The sequence below is a fragment of the Cervus elaphus genome, chromosome 18 (genome assembly GCF_910594005.1).
Source record: "Cervus elaphus chromosome 18, mCerEla1.1, whole genome shotgun sequence".
Taxonomy (NCBI): Eukaryota; Metazoa; Chordata; class Mammalia; order Artiodactyla; family Cervidae; genus Cervus; species Cervus elaphus.
Window position 1 is genome coordinate 58,967,213 of NC_057832.1, and position 19,652 is coordinate 58,986,864.

A 19,652-nucleotide genomic window follows, 5' to 3' on the forward strand; every position below is an offset into this window, starting at 1 on the left:
ACAACACTACTGTTCCTCAAATATTACCTAATCTACTTATGAAGTCAGCCCCCAAATTTCATATACAATAGAGTGTATGTGTGTGGACAAGTGTCTCTGGTTATTCTTGGGGAATTATTTGGATTCCTGATGCCTCTTTATAGGACCTATTGCAATGCTATTCAGTGACTTCTTCAAAGCAGGAAGGATCCCAAAATAAATGAATAATGCTTCTGACTGCCCACTGGGCAGTGAGCCATTCTTTGCTTTTGGTCTCATGTCTGACTGAGGGGGATGGGGTAGTGGATTTAATGGTGAGGAACAGGAACACATTCTCAACTGATGGATCATGCGAGCATTTCCTGTCTCTGTTATTGATTACTCAAAGCCAAGTTAAATAATTACTGTCTCTCATGAGAGTATATTTGTGTTTAACATCTGAGGGTGGGTGAGTCCTTTCCATGTCTTCAATCGGGTAGATCTGCTTTAACCTTGATAAACTGTCAGCCCCTTTATGGACCACCATGGAGACATTGTCTCTAGTTGGGAAGACAAGGCACGTGGACCCGCTTGGCTGCTGGAGCCCAGCTTGAGATGATCCCTCACAAGCACTTACTTCATGGTGCATTCCCTGGAGAGAAGTGAGAAACCTGGGTGAATGTGTTAGAATTGTATCTGTGTATCAGAAAGGCCCTTGGCTGTTTGCAAGATTGATGGTTCTATGCACTGTGTTAATTTCATTAATTTAGACACAGCAGCAAAGAAGACAGAGTCCCTGCCCTCATGAGTCCTGTTCTAGTTGGGGGTAGGCAGGTGCCAACCAAAGGGTGATTCACTAAAGGATGGAAAGGAGTGTCTTCCACAGGATGGTGAGGGCAGCCTCGCTGAGAAGGTGACAGCTGAGCAGAAGGCTGAAGGAGTAAAAGAGTCAGGCTTTTGTGCCATTGGGTGTTTTGGTGCTTATTAGAAAAGTCCTTGTGGAGGTAAAAAAAAGGTTTTTAAAAGCTCCTCCTCTGTGTTGATCATCTGGGCAAATGTTGTTTGGGGAAGCCTAAATCCTAGGGTCTATGGCTCAATGAGCAGACAGACCCTTCTCCTGAAGGAAAAAATGCTCTTCTTTCCAGGCAGATGGAGCCCCAGGCCTGGGCAGACACTGGTGAGAGCTGGATTTTGGTTCCTCTCACCCTTGTAGCACACTAGTCCAGCATTCCTTCGTGGAGAATCCCATGGACAGAGGAGTCTGGAGGACTACAGTCCATAGGGTCACGAAGAATCAGACGTGACTGAGCATCTGAGCACCCTGGCAGCTGACCACCCTTGCGCAGTACACAAACTCCTAAGTGCAGGAGCCCTATGTGATGGGTCATGGTGGAATTTCTATGCAGACAGACAAGACCAAAGACCCTGAGGCAGGGTGATGTTCAGGAAACATCAGGGAGACCAGTGTCATGGGACCCAAGTGCAAAGGGGAACTGAAAGAGATGAGGTCAGACTTGGGGTTCACTGATACTGATTACATTTTTTATTTATTTTTTTGGTTGCACCACATGGCATTTGAGATCTCAGTTCCCCCACTACTATTGGAACCTGTGTCTCCTGCAGTGGAAGCACAGAGTCCTAACCATTGGACAGCCAGGGAAGTCCCATGACTATATTTCTAATATTTCTTATATATGAGTTAAAATAACTTTCATATATGATTTTACATGATTTTCCCAGCAAATCCTCATTTGTAAGCTCAAAGTAGATTGCCAAAAAAAAAAAAAGCTAAGTAATATGATTAGCAAGTATAGTTTTAGAATTTAACCAAAATCCTGTTTTCAGCACTTTTCATTTTACAGTGCCTCAAAGATTAGTAATTCTAAGGCATTAAACAAACAAAAAAAAAGTTCTCTACCAGAGTTCTGTTTTCACAGAAGCAGACCTTTCTGAACCATGTGTTGTGATTTGAAACGTCAGATTACCTTCTCCTTTTCTATAGTTAACTTACATTAAAAAAAAAAAAATTCCTGTTGCTATGATTGAGATTTTTTTAATAAAACCATTAACATCTATTTTCTCATTTTAATGAGTCTCTGAAATATTATCCATCATCTCCCAACTCATTTAAAAAATGTGGCGCTTTAGCTAACCCAAGCCATACACTTGTTACAAAGTTAATACAAATCTCTCCCCATCTTTGGCTGAAAGAATCCTCTGCCTATTAATCAGGGCTGTCCTGTGCATTTCTTTCAGCTGGAGATGGAAAAGCTTCAGCTCCAAGCACTTGAGCAGGAGCAGAAGAAGCTGGCTGCCCGCCTGGAGGAGGAGCGAGGCAAGAACAAGCACGTGGTCCTGATGCTGGTCAAGGAGTGCAAGCAGCTCTCCGGGAAAGTCCTAGAGGAGGCCCAGAAGCTGGAAGAGGTGATGGCCAAACTGGAAGAGGAGAAGAAAAAGACAAGCGCGTTAGAGGAGGAACTCGCCACGGAGAAACGAAGAAGCACAGAGATGGAAGCTCAGATGGAGAAGCAACTCTCGGAGTTTGACACGGAGCGGGAACAGCTTCGTGCCAAGCTGCACCGGGAAGAAGCACACACCGCTGACCTCAAAGAGGAGATAGACAAGATGAAGAAGATGATCGAGCAGCTGAAAAGGGGAACTGACAGCAAGCCCGGCCTCTCCCTCCCCCGGAAGACGAAAGATAGACGTTCCGTCTCCATATCTGTGGCAACAGAAGGACCAATGACAAGATCCGTTGCGTGCCAGACAGACCTAGTGATAGAGAGCGCTGAGCCCGTGAAGAAGTTGCCTTTGACCGTGCCCGTAAAGCCTGCCGCGGGGAGCCCCCCAGTCTCCGCCGGTGCCAAGGGGAATGCCTGCGCCAGTGCCGCCGCGGTCAGACCGGGTATCGAGAGGCAGGTTTCCCACGGTGACTTGATAGGCTCCTCTCTGCCCACTGCCCCACCTCCAAGTGCAAACAGAATTGAGGAAAATGGACCGAGCACCGGCTCAACACCAGATCTAACCAGTAGCCCAACCCCAGTACCCAGTACAGTTTCCCCGGCCTCCGGGCACACGCCCGCCCCGCCTCCGCACAGTTTACATTCACCGTGTGCCAATGCGCCTCTGCACCCGGGTCTGAACCCACGCATCCAAGCGGCTCGATTTCGATTTCAGGGCAGTAATGCTAATGACCCAGACCAAAACGGAAACACCACCCAAAGCCCTCCATCCAGAGATGTCTCTCCTACAAGTCGTGACAACCTAGTGGCCAAGCAGCTTGCTCGGAATACTGTGACCCAAGCACTGTCGAGATTTACCAGCCCCCCAGCGGGAGCACCCCCAAGACCTGGAGCGCCCCCCACGGGGGACGTTGGCACCTACCCCCCAGTCGGTCGAACCAGTTTAAAGACTCCTGGTGGGGCCCGAGTTGACAGAGGAAACCCTCCTCCCATCCCTCCAAAAAAGCCAGGGCTCTCCCAAACTCCTTCTCCACCGCACCCCCAACTCAAGGTTATCATGGATAGCAGCAGGGCCTCCAGCACAGGGATCAAAGCTGATAACAAAACTGTGGCTTCGCCTCCTTCCACTTTGCCACAAGGGAACAGGGTAATGAATGAGGAGAATCTCTCTAAGTCTTCCTCCCCTCAGCTGCCACCAAAACCATCCATAGATTTAACTGTGGCACCCGCAGGCTGTGCCGTTTCAGCCCTGGCCACATCTCAGGTGGGTGCCTGGCCTGCTGAAACCCCTGGACTGAACCAGTCTGCATGTTCAGAAAGGTCCCTTGTCATCCCCACCACCACTGCCTCTAGCTCTTCCATACACCCTGTTAATGCCTCATCCCGTAGAGCAGGTGCCTCTGACAGCCTCCTGGTAACAGCATCAGGTAAAGGGGTTAAAATGTTATATCCTCCTTTAAGAATGTGGCCTGTCCTCTCACTTGCCTTCATTTCCTTCACATTGCCTTAAAACTTTTTTTTTTTTAATCTGATACTTTTTTTTTTTTTCCTATTTCTTTCCCCTCTTTTTTTGTGTGATTTTCTTTAAAGGCTCCAGGGTATGGTGATTCATCTTGCTATATATGAATTGCGGTTTTGTTATGCTGAGTGGCTTTCTTCTTTTAAAAATAACCTGAAAGCAGTGGTCTGGAGCACACGGAGACCATTAATTTAGAGAAACTGAAGCATTTTCATGGGAGGAAAGACTCGTCCTTCTTATTAAATATTTATCTCACAAGACTTCACTGTTAGTGAGCCATCTCCAGACAGTATGTGTTCAATTCTGTCCCTTCTGAGATGGCTTATTTGAAATAATGCGTTCAGGTAGTTACTAACACTACAGTCTCCTTTGGATTATCAAATTGCTTAGAGGTGTTGTGTGATTGGTATATTCTATGTTTTAATATCAGTTTGGTGTTGCCTTTTCTAACCTCAAAAATAGTGTGTGTGTTTGTAAACCTCTGTTCAAAGTTTAATTTACTTCAAAAGGTGTTTACTTTGTTTAGAGCTAACACTTAAGCACAGATGGGTAACAGCCCATGGGCTGTATTGGAGAAGGTTTCCATTGCAGATGTGGTCTATAAACTCACTGAATCTGGGACTCTTGAACAACGAGTTGATCAAGAACTAGATTTTTCCCTTTTTGTTTTATAGTGCTAAAGGAAGCATTGCTTTTTATTGGCATTTGTTCTTCACTAAGTAAAAGTGGCTCTAAAATAATGTTATAGTGCCATAGTTTTGAAGAAACTTTGCAGGGGTCTCTCCTATCCTAGGATGTTAGTGTTTAGCAGAGGCTGTTGGATCTGAATGAGAGAGAACTTTAAGAAATCAAGGAAGATTTGAGTTGTGTTGTTTTTAAGATTTAGGGAGAAGCATAGGAATAAGAAAAGAAGGTAGCACTGTACTTGCTAATTATCAGGTAGTGAGAGCAGTGTAACGGGACTGATTTATCCAGTTGTAAGCTGTCTCCTAAATAGTCAACTCCTTGAGAAGTTAGGTTCATACATTAAGGGGCACAATTGGAAACTGCATGGGTTTGATGTTAGTTAGGTCTGCATTGGAATCTGGGCTCTGGCATTTGCAGCTCTGTGTTTTGGGTGATTTTTCTTGAACTGAGCAAATTTTCTCATCCTTAATATGGAGCTTATGCTGTGCATATTGGGGAATGTGGCTGTTAGGATTTAATATCGTAACATGCAAAGAACGTTAGAGCAGCATGACTGATGAACAAATAGAAGTAATGTTACAGCTTCCATTTTGAAAATTTGCTTTAGAATTGACTTCAGTGTTGCTTTGTGATATCTTATTTTTTAATCCAAAATGGTATTATTGAGCTGGATGGCCTTTCTCATGGCCCTTTTCCAGCAAGTTAAATCCACCCTCAAAGGAGGAATTTTTGCTGCTATTCAGGAGCATCAGAGAATGTGTGGTGAGGACTTAAGGTACTCACAGAACACAAGTTCCAAAAATGTTTGGAGCCCTGGCAGTGCTGTTGACGTAAATGCATGGACTGTAAAACACAAAACACTTCCTGTGATATATAAGTTTTGTCACCTTTTAAAAAAGGCAGAGCCATCTTTGCCTTGTACCCTGATGCTCTGCCAGTGGCTGCCTGGGTCATTACTGTGCTCCAGGGGTCAACTCCTAGAGCCCTTTGGTTTCAGTGAGAAAGCTTTAAAGTCAGGATCCATGACTGAAGAATGTTTTGTCAGCAGGATGTAAGTTAACCTCTAGAGTCATAGAATTCTAGTCCATTATATATTCACCAAAATGACCTGTCTAGGATTTTGGATAAAGGAATCATAGCTCCTCTGAAGAAAAAAAAAAAAAAATGCCCTTGCTTGTGTGTAGAAAGCAAGAGAGAATAAATTGTAGAACCAAAGAGACAGCAGTCACAGAAGACCCATGAAACTGGTTCCTCATTTTCTCTTCTCTTATTTTGCAGTTTGACCACTGCAAGGTTACCTTTGGTGGCATAACAGCCTTCCATGTCATTTGATTAGAAGATGTAGTTTATTAGGAGAAAAAAGGAGGCAGTGGAATTTGTTTAGGTATCAGCAGGCATTTGCTGAACATCCAGTCTACTAGGGGAGATAGAAATGTTATTATAGTTACATAGTTGGGGTGTTTAACTCAGCTGTGGATGTAGGTCAACTGAAACTTTGCGAATAAGGTAGAAGATTTCAACTCTTTTTCCACTTAGATGCCCCCCTTTTGGCTGCCGTGCCCATTGCAACTTGGGAAGCACCAGAGTGTCCTCCATCCTGCTTCTTAATCTGCCTTGCCTGGGTGAGCATGTACCTCTCCAAAGCATAGGCTCATTGAAGGGTTTTCATCTTGTAAACAGTTACTGATGTCATTGTGATCACTAAGAGCAGGAAACGGGGACACAATGCACCTCCCAAATACCTGGTGGAGGTGTGCTCCAGGGTCAGTGGTGAAAAGAGCTCTGGGCTAAGTGTAAATAGGCAGTGTTAGTCCATTTCTGCTCCTTTCTAGGTATTACCCTAAAGAGCAGATTCTGAGTCATTAGTTTTTTCATCTAAAAATGAAAGCACTGAACCAAAAAAGTAATAATAATTCCAAACCAAAAAGATGTGTTAAACTTGCCTGTTGAATTTTTTGAGTAGTAGTTCACTACCTCTCCCTTCTTGGAAATCTAGATCCCATTATCTTGAAATCCTAAAAATCTACATTTCTATGTCAGCTTATATCTATGATAAATGATTATGATTAAGTTAAAGCGCTGAAGAGAATTGCAATGACAAAAGATATCACTTTGATGACTTGTTTTGTACATTAACTCAGCCCTTTTAGAGCCAAATGTAAAAATTTAAGTAACACTTTATGGCCAAATGTTAAAATTTTTATTATTTAAGTAAAATTTAAATAATTCAAAATTTTTAGAATTTAAAGTTCCAAACAGATTAGAACTTCTTGCTGCTCCTGAACTTGTCACATGAATGCATTAATTGTTAGATGACCAGAAGCCTAAACCAAAACTCACTCTGGGCAACTGAGTTTCCATACCCTTGGAAATTTTTTTTTTCCTTTTTCTTAAAAAAATTGTTTGATACATTTTATTTGATTTGGTTCAGATTTTTTTCCTTAGGTAAACATGCATTTAAAAAATTCTTCTCCATGTTTGATTGGCTTAAAGACTAAGTCAGAAAATGAGATCCCTCTGAGCCATGAATGAGATTAACCTTCTCCACACTCTGAAGCTGATGCCGGAAGCTGTTCTCAACTCCTCTGCTATTGCATGTTCTGTCTGTTCCCTTCATCACTGCATGTTCTGCAAGATGCTCACTTTTACTAATGTTTGCATATGACACTGTAGAGCTGAATGACCTTTTTAATGACCATCATTACAGTAGCTATATGACTGCAGGTCTGTTCAGGCATTACTTAACCATTACTTAACCAGTCAACTAAATATTATAATTTTGATCATTGTGGGGAATTTCAAATGAACACTGAAGTCTCATGGAAGTTTTATTTTTCCCATATTTATAACAGGATTTATTATAGTAATTTAAGCTTGCCTAGCCTGGAGAAAATTGGAAATGGTAGTGGAGATAAAAAATGTACTTAAGAATACATTTAGGAATTTTTAAACTTTAAGAATACTTGGTATTTATAAAGCGATTTTCATTTGTAAAGATTTTTTTTAGTATATTTAAAAGAAGAAAATAAGAGAATTGATATATATTCTTCTGGAGTCTTTGTATTACAGAACTATAAGACTCTTGGGTGGTCTAAAGATTGAGAAAATTTTTGAATAAAATATTTTGTCTTTAAGATAGCTTAGCATTAGAAATCAGGTTTCCCAGGAAATTATATCCATACTTGAATATTTCCATAAAAAACAGTTAAAAGATATTTATATTTTAATTGTCCCCAATGGCTGGAATCATCTTAAGAAAAGAAAAATGAAAACAAAACTCAAAAGAATGGCAAACTATTTAATATTTACCTGTTAATATTCCTAAAAGGATATCAAGAACTGATGACCGCCACCCCCCCCCACCCCCACCCCCCCCCACCCCCACCCCCTGCCGGTTTGAGTTAGAGGTACTAAGAGAGGGGAATGGGGTTGGGGTTGGAGGTTGGGAGGAAGGAAGGTGGGGGAGATGAGATGGACAAACAAGAGTGTGGGTCATAGTCCCTCCTATTCCACAGAGAAGCACAGTGCCAATGCCTTCAAATTGCCTTTGTGTTTGCTTTGCAGTCAAGGTTTCATACCTTGGTATTTATAATTTCTCTGTTTATCATCCATTTCTAATAAGTACTGATTTAATTTTTGTGGGCTTGTTTTTTTGTTTGTTTTTAAGAAAATACAAAAGGTAAAATGTACCAGAGAGGAGCCTTCTTGTAAGTATGAAGTAAAAAATGTTACTTTTGTAAGAAGAGCTAATGAATATCAATGGAAAAATATCATAAAGTTTAGATAAATATCTGATTTTATAAGCATTTGAATTTTATGTTATTATAGTCTGAGTAAAAGCAATAAATTACTCAGAGATAATTGAAGATCTAATACCCAGTTTCTAATAAGCAGTCAGTTTCATCTGTAGAAACTGCTTTGGTGTTTTTCTGAACAATTTTTAAAGTTCTGAGGAATACTTTGATATTCACCTTTTTAAAACTTAAATAATTTAAGGCCAGTAATTTAAGATTCAATGATAACTTTATTATGTATTAATATAACACCCGTGTACTTAGAATATTATCCTGGTACTGAGGTAGTAAAGATGCAGGGCATAGTAAAGATCTACCATTGTATCTTACTACAGAGACTGTTACTAGGCAGATGTAGAAAGTGTACCCCAGGAGTGAATATGTGCACACATACCCCCATATACACATCAACTTTACTTTCAGATTTTTGGGGCTCCATGAAGAAGAAGGAAAAGTGACTTATTTTGAAAGTTAACTGTATTTAAGCCTAAAATATACTAAATACCTATATATACATTAAATAAACATTTTTACTTTACTGTTTTTACAGCCTTTTGATCAAGGAAGAATTCAGAAAATTTTCCATGCTATATGCAGCCGACTTCACACACTTAACAGATTCTCTTCTAAAGCTGCTAAATACTGATGAGAAATCCTAACTATGATAACTCTTATGACTTTTGTTAAAATTATATGGTAGAGTGTCCTGTTTTGTTAGCTGTTTAAAAGTTTTTGGTACAAAATGTGAAGATGGCCAGATGATATAGTCTTCCATTGTGTATTGAATATTTGTGCTGGTATAGTCTATATATGTTGTGCTTTATTAGTTCTTAATAGTAGTTGGCCGCCCACTATTTTTCTTCCCAAATAAGGGAATTCAAAGAATGCAAATATTCCTTCACAGTATTTGGTCCATCTCAATGGCTTATGTAAAATTTATAAATTAAGTACCTTGGAAACATTGTAGAAAAAAGGAAATTTTCTATTCTTTAGAATTATTTCTATCTTATGCCTAAAGATATCTTTCAGTTAATAACAAAACTGAGAAAATCTGTACATAGTTTTAAAATTTAGTTTGTTTTGGAACCCTGAGGAGGAGCTCGAACTTTTAAAACAAGACAGCCTTCTTAGTTTCCTGAAACCAATCACCACTTTAACACTTATCTGTACAAGACTGACAACTAAAAATAATTTGTCATGATGTATATTAATTTAACTAGCAGCAGATATAAGATTGAAATAACAGTACAGATTTATGCTAAAGTAAATACTAACAGATTGGTCATATTAGAAACCACATAATCCTCTAGGGGTACGTGTTCATGTGTCTGTGTGTGTGTAATTTGGAAAGGAATGATTAATATCTGTCTCTTATCCTTGCTCCTACTTTCTAACTAGGGTCACTTTAACCCACAGGCTGGTCACCCTCCCTAACCCCTTTGCTAATGAGTGGTGGTCCTGCCCCCCTGGCTGGCAGGCCCACCCTTCTTCAGCAAGCTGCTGCCCAGGGAAATGTCACTTTATTATCAATGCTGCTTAATGAAGAAGGACTGGACATTAATTACTCCTGTGAAGATGGCCATTCTGCCTTGTATTCTGCTGCTAAGAATGGACATACAGGTAAAGATGGTACCTTCTTACTTCTCTGTATCACCCTCTTGTAAAAGGATGAAGAGTTAAAAGCACTGTAACCATTGTTATGAGCAAAAGCTGCATTTAGGTTTCACATTTTCTCTGAGAGGTGAAATAAATAACTTTTTTACACGATTTAAAGTTTTGTAAACATTTAAAAATCCAATTTGGACAGATCGGTAACAATGTAAAATTTTGCAGCTCGCAAAAAGTTGTCTTTGTTTTATGCACAGTAAAATGTATTGTGTGCCTAGAAATTTGGGGTCTAGTAACTGATGCTGAAGCTGAAGCTCCAATACTTTGGCCACCTCTTGCGAAGAGTTGACTCATTGGAAAAGACCCTGATGCTGGGAGGGATTGGGGGCAGGAGGAGAAGGGGACAACAGAGGATGAGATGGTTGGATGGCATTGCTGACTCGATGGACATGGGTTTGAGTAAGCTCTGGGAGTTGGTGATGGACAGGGAGGCCTGGCATGCTGCGATTCATGGGGTCACAAAGAGTCAGACACGACTGAGCAACTGAACTGAACTGAACTGTAAAACACATTTTGAATAAAGCCCCCATCTGTGATCGCTTTGGCCAGGACAAAATAGCTCTAATTTGTCTTTTAGAAATGGCTGATGTCTGTGAGAGTAAAGCCTTAGGGCTTTAGCATTTGCTGCAGTGAGGGAAAGTTTTAGTAGTTAGGAAAGGTCATGGGTCTGAAATTGTTCTGTCGTTAGAACCAATTTATAGGTATTTGAATTTTTTAAGAGAACTGAGAGGTTGTACAACTATACACGACACGTTGATGAAGTTGGGGGATTAATCTTGTTCCTTAAAAAGCAAATCTTATAGTCAAATACACTAAAACATAACAATAGTACAGATAAAGAGATGATCTGATGGCAAATGCAAAGTCAGATAGTAGGCATGTGTAAGCCATGTGATCCTTGGTGAATTCACATAATGTGGCTTCCTTGGAAGTGCTCAGAGCTTCAGTGTGTTCCAGTGGGCTTCACAGAAGATTCTAGAGAACTACAGTATGAGAACTCATTATTTTAAAAGTATTTTGGAGTACTTCTTCCAGAGTACAGTGGGAGTTTCCTCTAATGTAGAGAAATTCAGTCTAGTAAATAACATGTGTAACGTGAGTTCTAAGTGGTATTCATGCCTGAGTCTGGTGACTTCCTGGAGGTTCTCCTTGATTTTCATTCAGGGAGTTAAGTCTAAGATAACCACAACATGAAAGCATTTTAAGGATTAAATTAAACACCAGAAAGTAAGAATTTAACTATTTAAATGCAAAGAATGGTATATCAATTTAGTCAAAGAATTTTGTTTTCCATCCAGTAACATTTTTTTCTGGGATTGTCTGATGGAAAAACCTGGTAAAACATTTTCTGACATATGACTGTCCTTCCACTCATCAGTCACTCTCCCCCCCACCCACCCCCCCAAAAATGAAAGAAACCTTGTCTTAGTTGATGAGTCCTGGGGTATATGATCCTGGGGGAAAGAGGCTGCTTTTCCTTCATAATAGCCTGTGGAATCTTACATCGACCCTGAAAGAAATGTCAGATGAGCTGTGCGTGAGAGAGGTCCCTTGGGGTTAGTATCTCTCTACAGCCTGTATAGAATTTGGCTCATCGTGAATCTAAGTGGGAAATTAAAGTGGCTTTCTATTAAAATCCGTAGACTGTGTGAGATTGCTGCTGAATGCAGAAGCCCAAGTCAATGCTGCTGATAAAAACGGCTTCACACCCTTGTGTGCTGCAGCTGCTCAGGGACATTTCAAGTAAGTGATGCTCTTAATCCTTTTTTTTCCCCCTCATGAAAAGAGCCTCTTTATAATTTGCACACATATTTTAGTTCTGGCTGAATGTGTAAACTAGTTCTTAAGATCCTTTGGCAAGTAAATTCAACTAAACATCTTTGAGAATTTAAATGCAAAGGAGGATCCTAAATTTGCTCTTCTTAATAATAGATAGTTGTACATTGGGAACTGAAGAAGAGGAATATGCTGTTTCCAAACCTCATGTGAATGAACTTGCTTCCGAAGAGGAAGATTTTTTTTAGCATATCAACATAAAGTCATCCCTCCTGTCTGTAGGGGATTGGTTCCAGGACCACCCACGGATGCCATAGTGCGAGAATGCTCTATGTCTGTTATATAAAATGCTGCAGTATTTGCATATAATCTACGCACATTCCCCCTGTGCACTTTAAATCATCTCTGGTTACTTATAATACCTAATACAATGTAAATGCTATGTAAATAGCTGCAAGCATGTGGCAAATTCAGGTTTTGCTTTTTGTAACTTCCTAGGATTTTTTTCCAAGTATTTTCCATCTGGGGTTGGTTGAACCCGCAGATGTGAAACCTACACGTAAGGACAGTCGACTGTGTATATGGTTACGTAATGGATTGTTACACACTTCATTTCTCACTATTTTTCACCACCTCAACACACACACACACATTATTTATTATTATAAGTGGTTCAAGTATGCACCTTGCTTTATCATTTTTTTAAAAAATTGAAGCAGGAACTTACATGCTGAAAGAAGTTAGAGCACAAAATCAAAAAGAGCCTGTGATTAAAATATACATAAGTTTAGCAGTGATTTCTTCAGTTGCTTAAATAAGTCAGTTGAAGAGAGAGAGAACTTTTTGTAGTCAAGTGATATTCTAATAATACTGATAGACTATAGCTAAATTGCTTTCTTTGCCTGTGCTGAAATGGCAGTCTATGGAGAATGAGAGCTGTTTTCAACTTTTAACTTTTACCATCCCAATAGAAATGTTTCATTAACAAACATCAATTAGCATTAAACAATTAACAAATCTCAGAATTCTTGACATAAGGTTTTTCAGTTTCATACTACTGTCATTCTTTGTAAATATGAATTTTTAAAAGTTCAAAATGCATCCTTAATATATGTTTTTTTTCCTGCATGTTGAACATATATCTCATCACTCTGAATTTATTATTGATGATCAGAGCTATTGAATTTGCTGCTGCTTTTTTGCATGTATCCTAAGTCCTCCAGGAAAGATTCTTTTTCTGGACTATACTTTTGCCTTTATTGCCAGTAGGCAGTCTGTAGGGCCACGTGCTTGGATAGTGTAGCAGTCATGGGAATGGAGGCATGGATGGATTTGCAAAAAGGGAGAATCCTGGGGAAATGCAGGGGGGCTTGGTTAATTTAAATGTGTATGAGATACACATCAATATGTAACTTATTTTTTCTAATGTATAAACAAATCAAATGTTGCCAAAGGAAGCCAAGAGAAAGCTTGCCTCTGAGCAAAAAACCAAAGATGTGCATTGCTTTTTCATTTGGTTATGATTTATTCCTCATTTCTAAATTTATTCTCATCTAATTTTGCAAACTGTAGTTAGTTCCTAAGTGCCATGAAGTCTTGAATTTACCTCATTGCTGTCCTTCCTGATTCTCAGGGCAATGTATTTCTGCTTAACTGTGTCTTTTTCCTTGTAAACTAGCCCCATTTCGGGGGGCAAAACAGCCTCTGCTGCCTTTTCTCCCCCAAATGGCCCTTTTCCTCTGTCTCCGTCCTGCCTTTTATAGTGGAGGCACATGGTGCCCTGCTGTCTGTGCTATTTATAATTATTTTCTCAAGTGAAAATCTCAGAATGACTCAGCAGCCTGACTCTTTTCAAGGTTCAAACTATTTTGAACCACAAATATTATATATGTCAGGCACAGTTAAACATATTCCAAGGACTCTACTTTTATAGGTTGTTTACAGAGAAGTGTCATAAACCAAGTATTCACCCTTGATCAAAGCTGTTATTTTAAATTTTCATGGGAGTAATTAAAATATGTTGCAGCCTTGTTAAAAATAGTATCTATATAATAAGACCAGTAATAATTGAGATATATATATATATATATAAAATAATTCATGTAATAAATAAAGATGCAGATTTCCTCTAGCAGTATTTTCTCTTTTTAATATCTTGGTCAGGTGGTACTTCAGACGTCAAACCCAGTTTGTACGTAATTAATCATACTGTTGTGTTTAGGTGTGTAGAATTATTAATTGCATATGATGCTAATATTAATCATGCTGCTGATGGAGGACAGACACCTCTCTACCTGGCCTGTAAAAATGGAAATAAAGAATGTATTAAACTCTTGTTGGAAGCTGGAACTGACCGAAGTGTAAAAACCAGAGTGAGTACCTGTATTTTGTATTTTGTCCTCTGATTACAATATGTCTGCAAACTCTGCAGTTCAAAAAGTAAAATAGGTTAAAATACAGGTTGCTTTGTTTTGTTTAAAGTTTTGTTTTGCTTTGAATGTGTTGGATCCTCATGGTCTGACCTCTGCTCATCTGATTATTAGAAGCTTGTTAGTTAGCCTTTCTTTTTAAAGGTAGTCGGTGTAGTACTGGGGAATTGTAAGCCATTGACAAAGGTCGGCTGTCATTGAGTTGTCGTCATCATCCACAGTAGTGCTCATTTGTAATGTGTATGAACAGGAAGCAGTTTTGTGGCAAGACAGTGCCCGTTGCCAGGACTTAGAGGAAGGTTATTTGTGCTCACTATCCCTCACAGGGCTGACCTTGGTTTTTGCTAAGATTATGCAGCATCTCACAGAGTTCAAGGTCATTGTCTAATTGCCTCAGAACTGGAAGCACTGTGTGTGGACGTCCAGTGTAGAGCCTAAGAGGCTGAGGGCGCTGTTGACTCCGTCCCACACAGTCCTGCCACCTCCTGGACAGGGTGCACAGGTGAAGTAAGATTTAGAAACTGAAGAAAGTTAGAGTCTGATTCACAAGAAGAGTCCTTTGATATGACTTCTGGCTCAGCACACAAAAATGCATTTGAAATTAGTTCCTCAAGTCGCCCTCCCAAGTTGGTCTTTATCATCCTGTCATGATAGACTTGAAGACCAAGAATCAGCCCTTCACACACTGACATGCATTTCTTCAGTGGGGGCCCATCTAAGGGCTGGCAGGTTTATGGGACCCGCTCTTCACTGGGTTCAGGAATTTTTTTTCCTGCAGTTTCCCAGAATGTTAAAAGTGTAATAATTACCACCCTGTAGCATATTCATGATGAATGACAAGTGTAGACATCTTAATTGCCAAAGATTATCTGAACGTTGGATTTCTTCTGTTAATAGAGAATTGACTATGCTGTGCATCCATTTCACAGGAATCACCCTTAAAATTTTCTAGGATAGAAAAGTATATTATGTATTTTAAGGTCACTCTTAGATACTGGATTTTCTTAAGTTTTCAAAAGTAAACCCACAAATAATGGTATGATCAGGGATGTAATATAAGCTAGGTATAGACATTTTCCATTGAGTCCTATGGCTAGAGCTTTTTTTCTTTACTTTCTATTTATTTTTTGAAAAATCTGAGAAAATAGTCCAATGTTACTCTTATTCATGTTGTTTTGTATATTTAAGAAATCTGGTATTACACATACTTATAAAATTCTACCTTATATATGAAAAAGGAATGAATTTTATGTCATTATCTGAATGAAAAATAAGTAGTGCAACATAAAAATTGAAGTCACATCCTATAAGTTAAAGAACAGAGAAATCCATGCTCTCAAGTTAATTGTTGATGAACTGAATGAAATCGTTAGAAGTACAGAGGCTCCAAAGTACAGAGATAAACAGCATAATTGATAAAGGACCTTAAGGGAATAATTAATTATTTCTCACAACTTTTAATAAGAAATCAAAGGGGAATGAAGGATTTTAAGTTTTTCTGAAATGATTACATAGCCTTTGTAATATAAGGAAGGTCAAGAGCACTCACACTCTAGTGCCTAATTAAGGCTGATGCCCAAGGAAAGGTATCCACAGCCCAACAAAGAACAAGCTATGAAACACTTTGCCTGCCTGGAGTACTCTCAAGGACTATATGATATTCCAGCTGCTGCCAGCCATGGTCTTGCCTTAGCCAAGTTGATTCCGATTATGTGAGGTACAGAACCAGAGGAAAAGCCACAACATTCAGGAAGAACTTTAGCAAATGATCAGATGACTCAGTCTAAATGTAGATTGTTACATTTATTGTCTGTTTTCCTCTGTCTTCTATCCCATTATTTTTTTTTGAAGTGTACTGTCAGTTCAGTTCAGTCCAGTTCAGTCACTGTCGTGTCTGACTCTGCGACCCCGTGGACTGCAGCTCGCCAGGCTTCCCTGTCCATCACCAACTCCCGGAGCTTACTCAGACTCATGTCCATCGTGTCTGTGATGCCATCCAACCATCTCATCCTCTGTTGTCCGCTTCTCCTCCCACCTTCAGTCTTTCCCAGCATCAGGGTCTTTTCCAGTGAGTCAGTTCTTCGCATCAGGTGGCCAAAGTACTGGAGTTTCAGCTTCAGCATCAGTCCTTCCAGTGAATATTCAGGACTGATTTCCTTTAGGATGGACTGGTTTGATCTCCTTTGCAGTCCAAGGGACTTTCAAGAGTCTTCTCTAGCACCACAGTTCAAAAGCATCAATTCTATTCACTGAAAAGAATTTAGTGTAGCGGTATGAAATGCCAAATGAAAAAAAATAAAAAGGCTAAAGGGAAAATAAAACCAAAATACATATCATCAAAATAATCATCAATTCTTTTATGGTAGTCTTAAAAATCTAATGAAGATAGATACCTGAGTAGAAGGCAGACCTCTCTACATATAAAAATGAGAGACTACAGAGGGGATCAAGATTTTCCTTAGAAGAGAGTCTGTCAAACTTTAGTGCATCAGAGTTGCCCAGAGGGCTGTTAAAACAGAATGCAGGGCCCCACCCCTTGAGATTTCTGATTCAGTAGGTCTGGGATGAGGCTCAAAAATTTACATTTCCAACAAGTTCCCAGGTGTTGCTGATGGTGCTGGTCAGGGAACCACACTTTGAGAACCGCTACCCGAAAAAAAAAAAAAAAAAAGCCCTGAGTCTGTTCTGCTGCTGCTGCTAAGTCGCTTCAGTTGTGTCCGACTCTGTGCGACCCCATAGACGGCAGCCCACCAGGCTCCCCTGTCCCTGGGATTCTCCAGGCAAGAGTACTGGAGTGGGTTGCCAGCAACCAGCTAAGTGGATGACTAGGGCTTCAGAGTAATATGTTCTAGAGAATGGGCCCAATAGTTTAGTTGGAACATTTTCTAAGCTTGCATTTACCAGTATCCATCTGCAGTCCTAGAGAAGTCCATAGAGGCTGATAGATATCTCATAAAGTTATTTGACTTTGTTTTTCCTTTATGTCTGCCTTTTCCATATTATCTAGAATCTTTCCTTCTGGAATCAGTGGCATAAAATTTTAAGATGACTAGAATTAGGACTCTTCCCTATAAGTAGAACTGGTTTATTATACTTGGATATAAATTTTCTTTTTTTTTTTTTATGTTGTGATAATTTATTGAACACATTTGACTTGGGGACTTAACATCTTTGTGTTACACTGCATTAAAAATTTTAATTAAAAAGGTAAAAAAAGCTTTGAGGCCATTTTTTGTTTGTTTAAGGTATAAATTTCTTTTTGGTTCTTGATTCAGTTCAATTCTATACTTGGATATAAATTTTAAAAAATGTGTGTGCTAAAGTTCATTCTTTCATAATATTGAGATTTTGTTTTACTATATATAATGCTTAGTTACCAGGCTGGGCAGTACCAACTCACTCCAAATGGTCGAGTGTTAGGAAGAAACTCTTACAAAATAGCAGACATGAGTCAGAGCAATGGAAAGGGCTCTAATTGACAGAGGTCTGAGAGAACCTAGCTCATCGATGATATTCAGGATTGGAATGCCTGCTTTTCCCGTCTCAGTGGTCCATGGCCAAGAATATTTTAGATGTGAACTTTAAATAACACTGCTCTCAACATTCATGTTGTAATCAACTTTTTCCCCCGGTCATTTTATTTTCAGGATGGCTGGACACCAATTCATGCAGCTGTGGACACTGGTAATGTGGACAGCCTCAAGCTTCTTATGTACCACAGAGCCCCAGCTCATGGAAACAAGCTGCATGAGGAGCCTGGGTTGGCCATCTTTGACTTGGATCAAGGAGAAGAGCGTCATGAAGGCACATCCAAGCCTGTTGTTCCTGCAGACCTCATCAATCACGCTGACAGTGAAGGCTGGACAGCTGCCCATATTGCTGCTTCAAAAGGTTTTAAGGTATGTCTGCTAGTGGCTGGCCTCATTATACAGTTGTAATTTAATGAGTGGCAAAGTTGGCTGCTATTGGCTGAATGTATTTTGCTTGAATAATTGGAGACTGAGCAGCACCATTTTTGGAAATGATCAGCTTCCAATAAGAACCAACTATATTTTTTGTCCAGCAGATATTTACCATCAAGCATATATGAGATGTCATAAAAATCAGTTTGGAGTTTGTTAACAAATGTGGGAGTAATTCCAGACATTTTATCTCATGTAAAATTAGGAACAGAAGTTGGATATTGATTGAGGCCTCAGGATTATTTGATTTAGTACCAAGGCCATGCAATGAATTTGAGGGAGAACCAGGATTCAAGTACACATGTCCTGTACTCTCAGCTCCCTCACTATGCACTACCTGTGCTGTCTTATGATTCAGAAGAGAGCGTTCTAGATTTCACTCATCAGAGTAGCAAAAGATTGTGATTATTAAAGAAATAACATGACGTAGGAAGCCATCCATTCATGCTTCTTTTTCCATTTAAGTCACTTTAGCAATAATATTGCTTTAACAATGAAAAGCTATCAGGAAGCTCCTGAGTGCAAGGCATTATGAAAGCTAACATTTGTAGGAATCATTTATGTGATTAGGTAACTCCTAGTTCAGTGGCAGAAGTGCAAAATACAAGACAAGCATAGGATAAGAGAAGCACAGAAAATTTAAAACAAGGGTAATAGACATGTGTTTGGAACAATACAAAGATGCAAATTTTTATTTTTTGGAAGACAGAATGCACATACTTCAGAGAGCAGAGTTGTGGAATATTAGGCTCAGAAATGACTCATTCTGGAGGAGATAGAAATGATTTTGGCCTTGCAGGCTGGGTTACATTTGTCACCCATCACTGGGAGAGGAGAGTAGTTCAGATGCAGGGAGCAGTAGGAATAGTATGGAAGTAGAGAGATGGGCAATGGCTCCAGTTGAGCTAATGAAGAGTAGTGAGAAGACAAGACTAGGAGTTTCATAGCATGGCACAGGCCTTCGGTCATGTACCAAGTCTGAGTTTTATTTACTAGACAGAGTAAAACTGCTGAATAGTTTGTACAAAGGAACAAAAGAGAGCTCTATAGTTTAAATTGGTTCCGTGAGCAATGACATTTAGAAGATTTGGGGTTATGAAAACACTGATGGCAGGGAGCGAGACTAGGTGAAAGACTAGGTAGAAATCATGAGAAGTCACAGAGTAGAAATGTCCAAGAACTGCAGACAGATGAGATGCATTGAATCAATGGGATGAATAGAAGGATCATAGTTACGTTCCCAGAGAGAGGAAAGAAGAGGTGTCATTGTGATCCAGCGGATAGAATGTGGGTTTAGGAATGCTGAATTTAATGCTGGGACGTGTTCATCCAGATGGAGATATCTGGAAATAGCTAGAAATGTGCATTTGGAGCTCCTGGTTGGTAACTTCCTGTGT

The 19,652-nt window shown here is 39.7% G+C and overlaps 1 protein-coding gene across 2 annotated transcripts in view; it reads left to right on the forward strand.

Annotated features, from left to right (window-relative positions):
- The window catches only part of CTTNBP2 (cortactin binding protein 2), a 164,090-nt gene that overhangs the window by 77,872 nt on the left and 66,566 nt on the right, over positions 1-19,652 (forward strand). The window contains exons 4-8 of one of the 2 annotated variants that reach the window (XM_043871589.1): positions 2,215-3,847; positions 9,837-10,040; positions 11,732-11,831; positions 14,086-14,236; positions 17,941-18,192. In XM_043871589.1, the coding sequence (XP_043727524.1) occupies positions 2,215-3,847; positions 9,837-10,040; positions 11,732-11,831; positions 14,086-14,236; positions 17,941-18,192 (2,340 nt within the window). Of the gene's footprint in view, positions 1-2,214; positions 3,848-9,836; positions 10,041-11,731; positions 11,832-14,085; positions 14,237-17,940; positions 18,193-19,652 lie in introns of those variants that run through there. The other variant, XM_043871590.1, reaches the window with a different exon arrangement.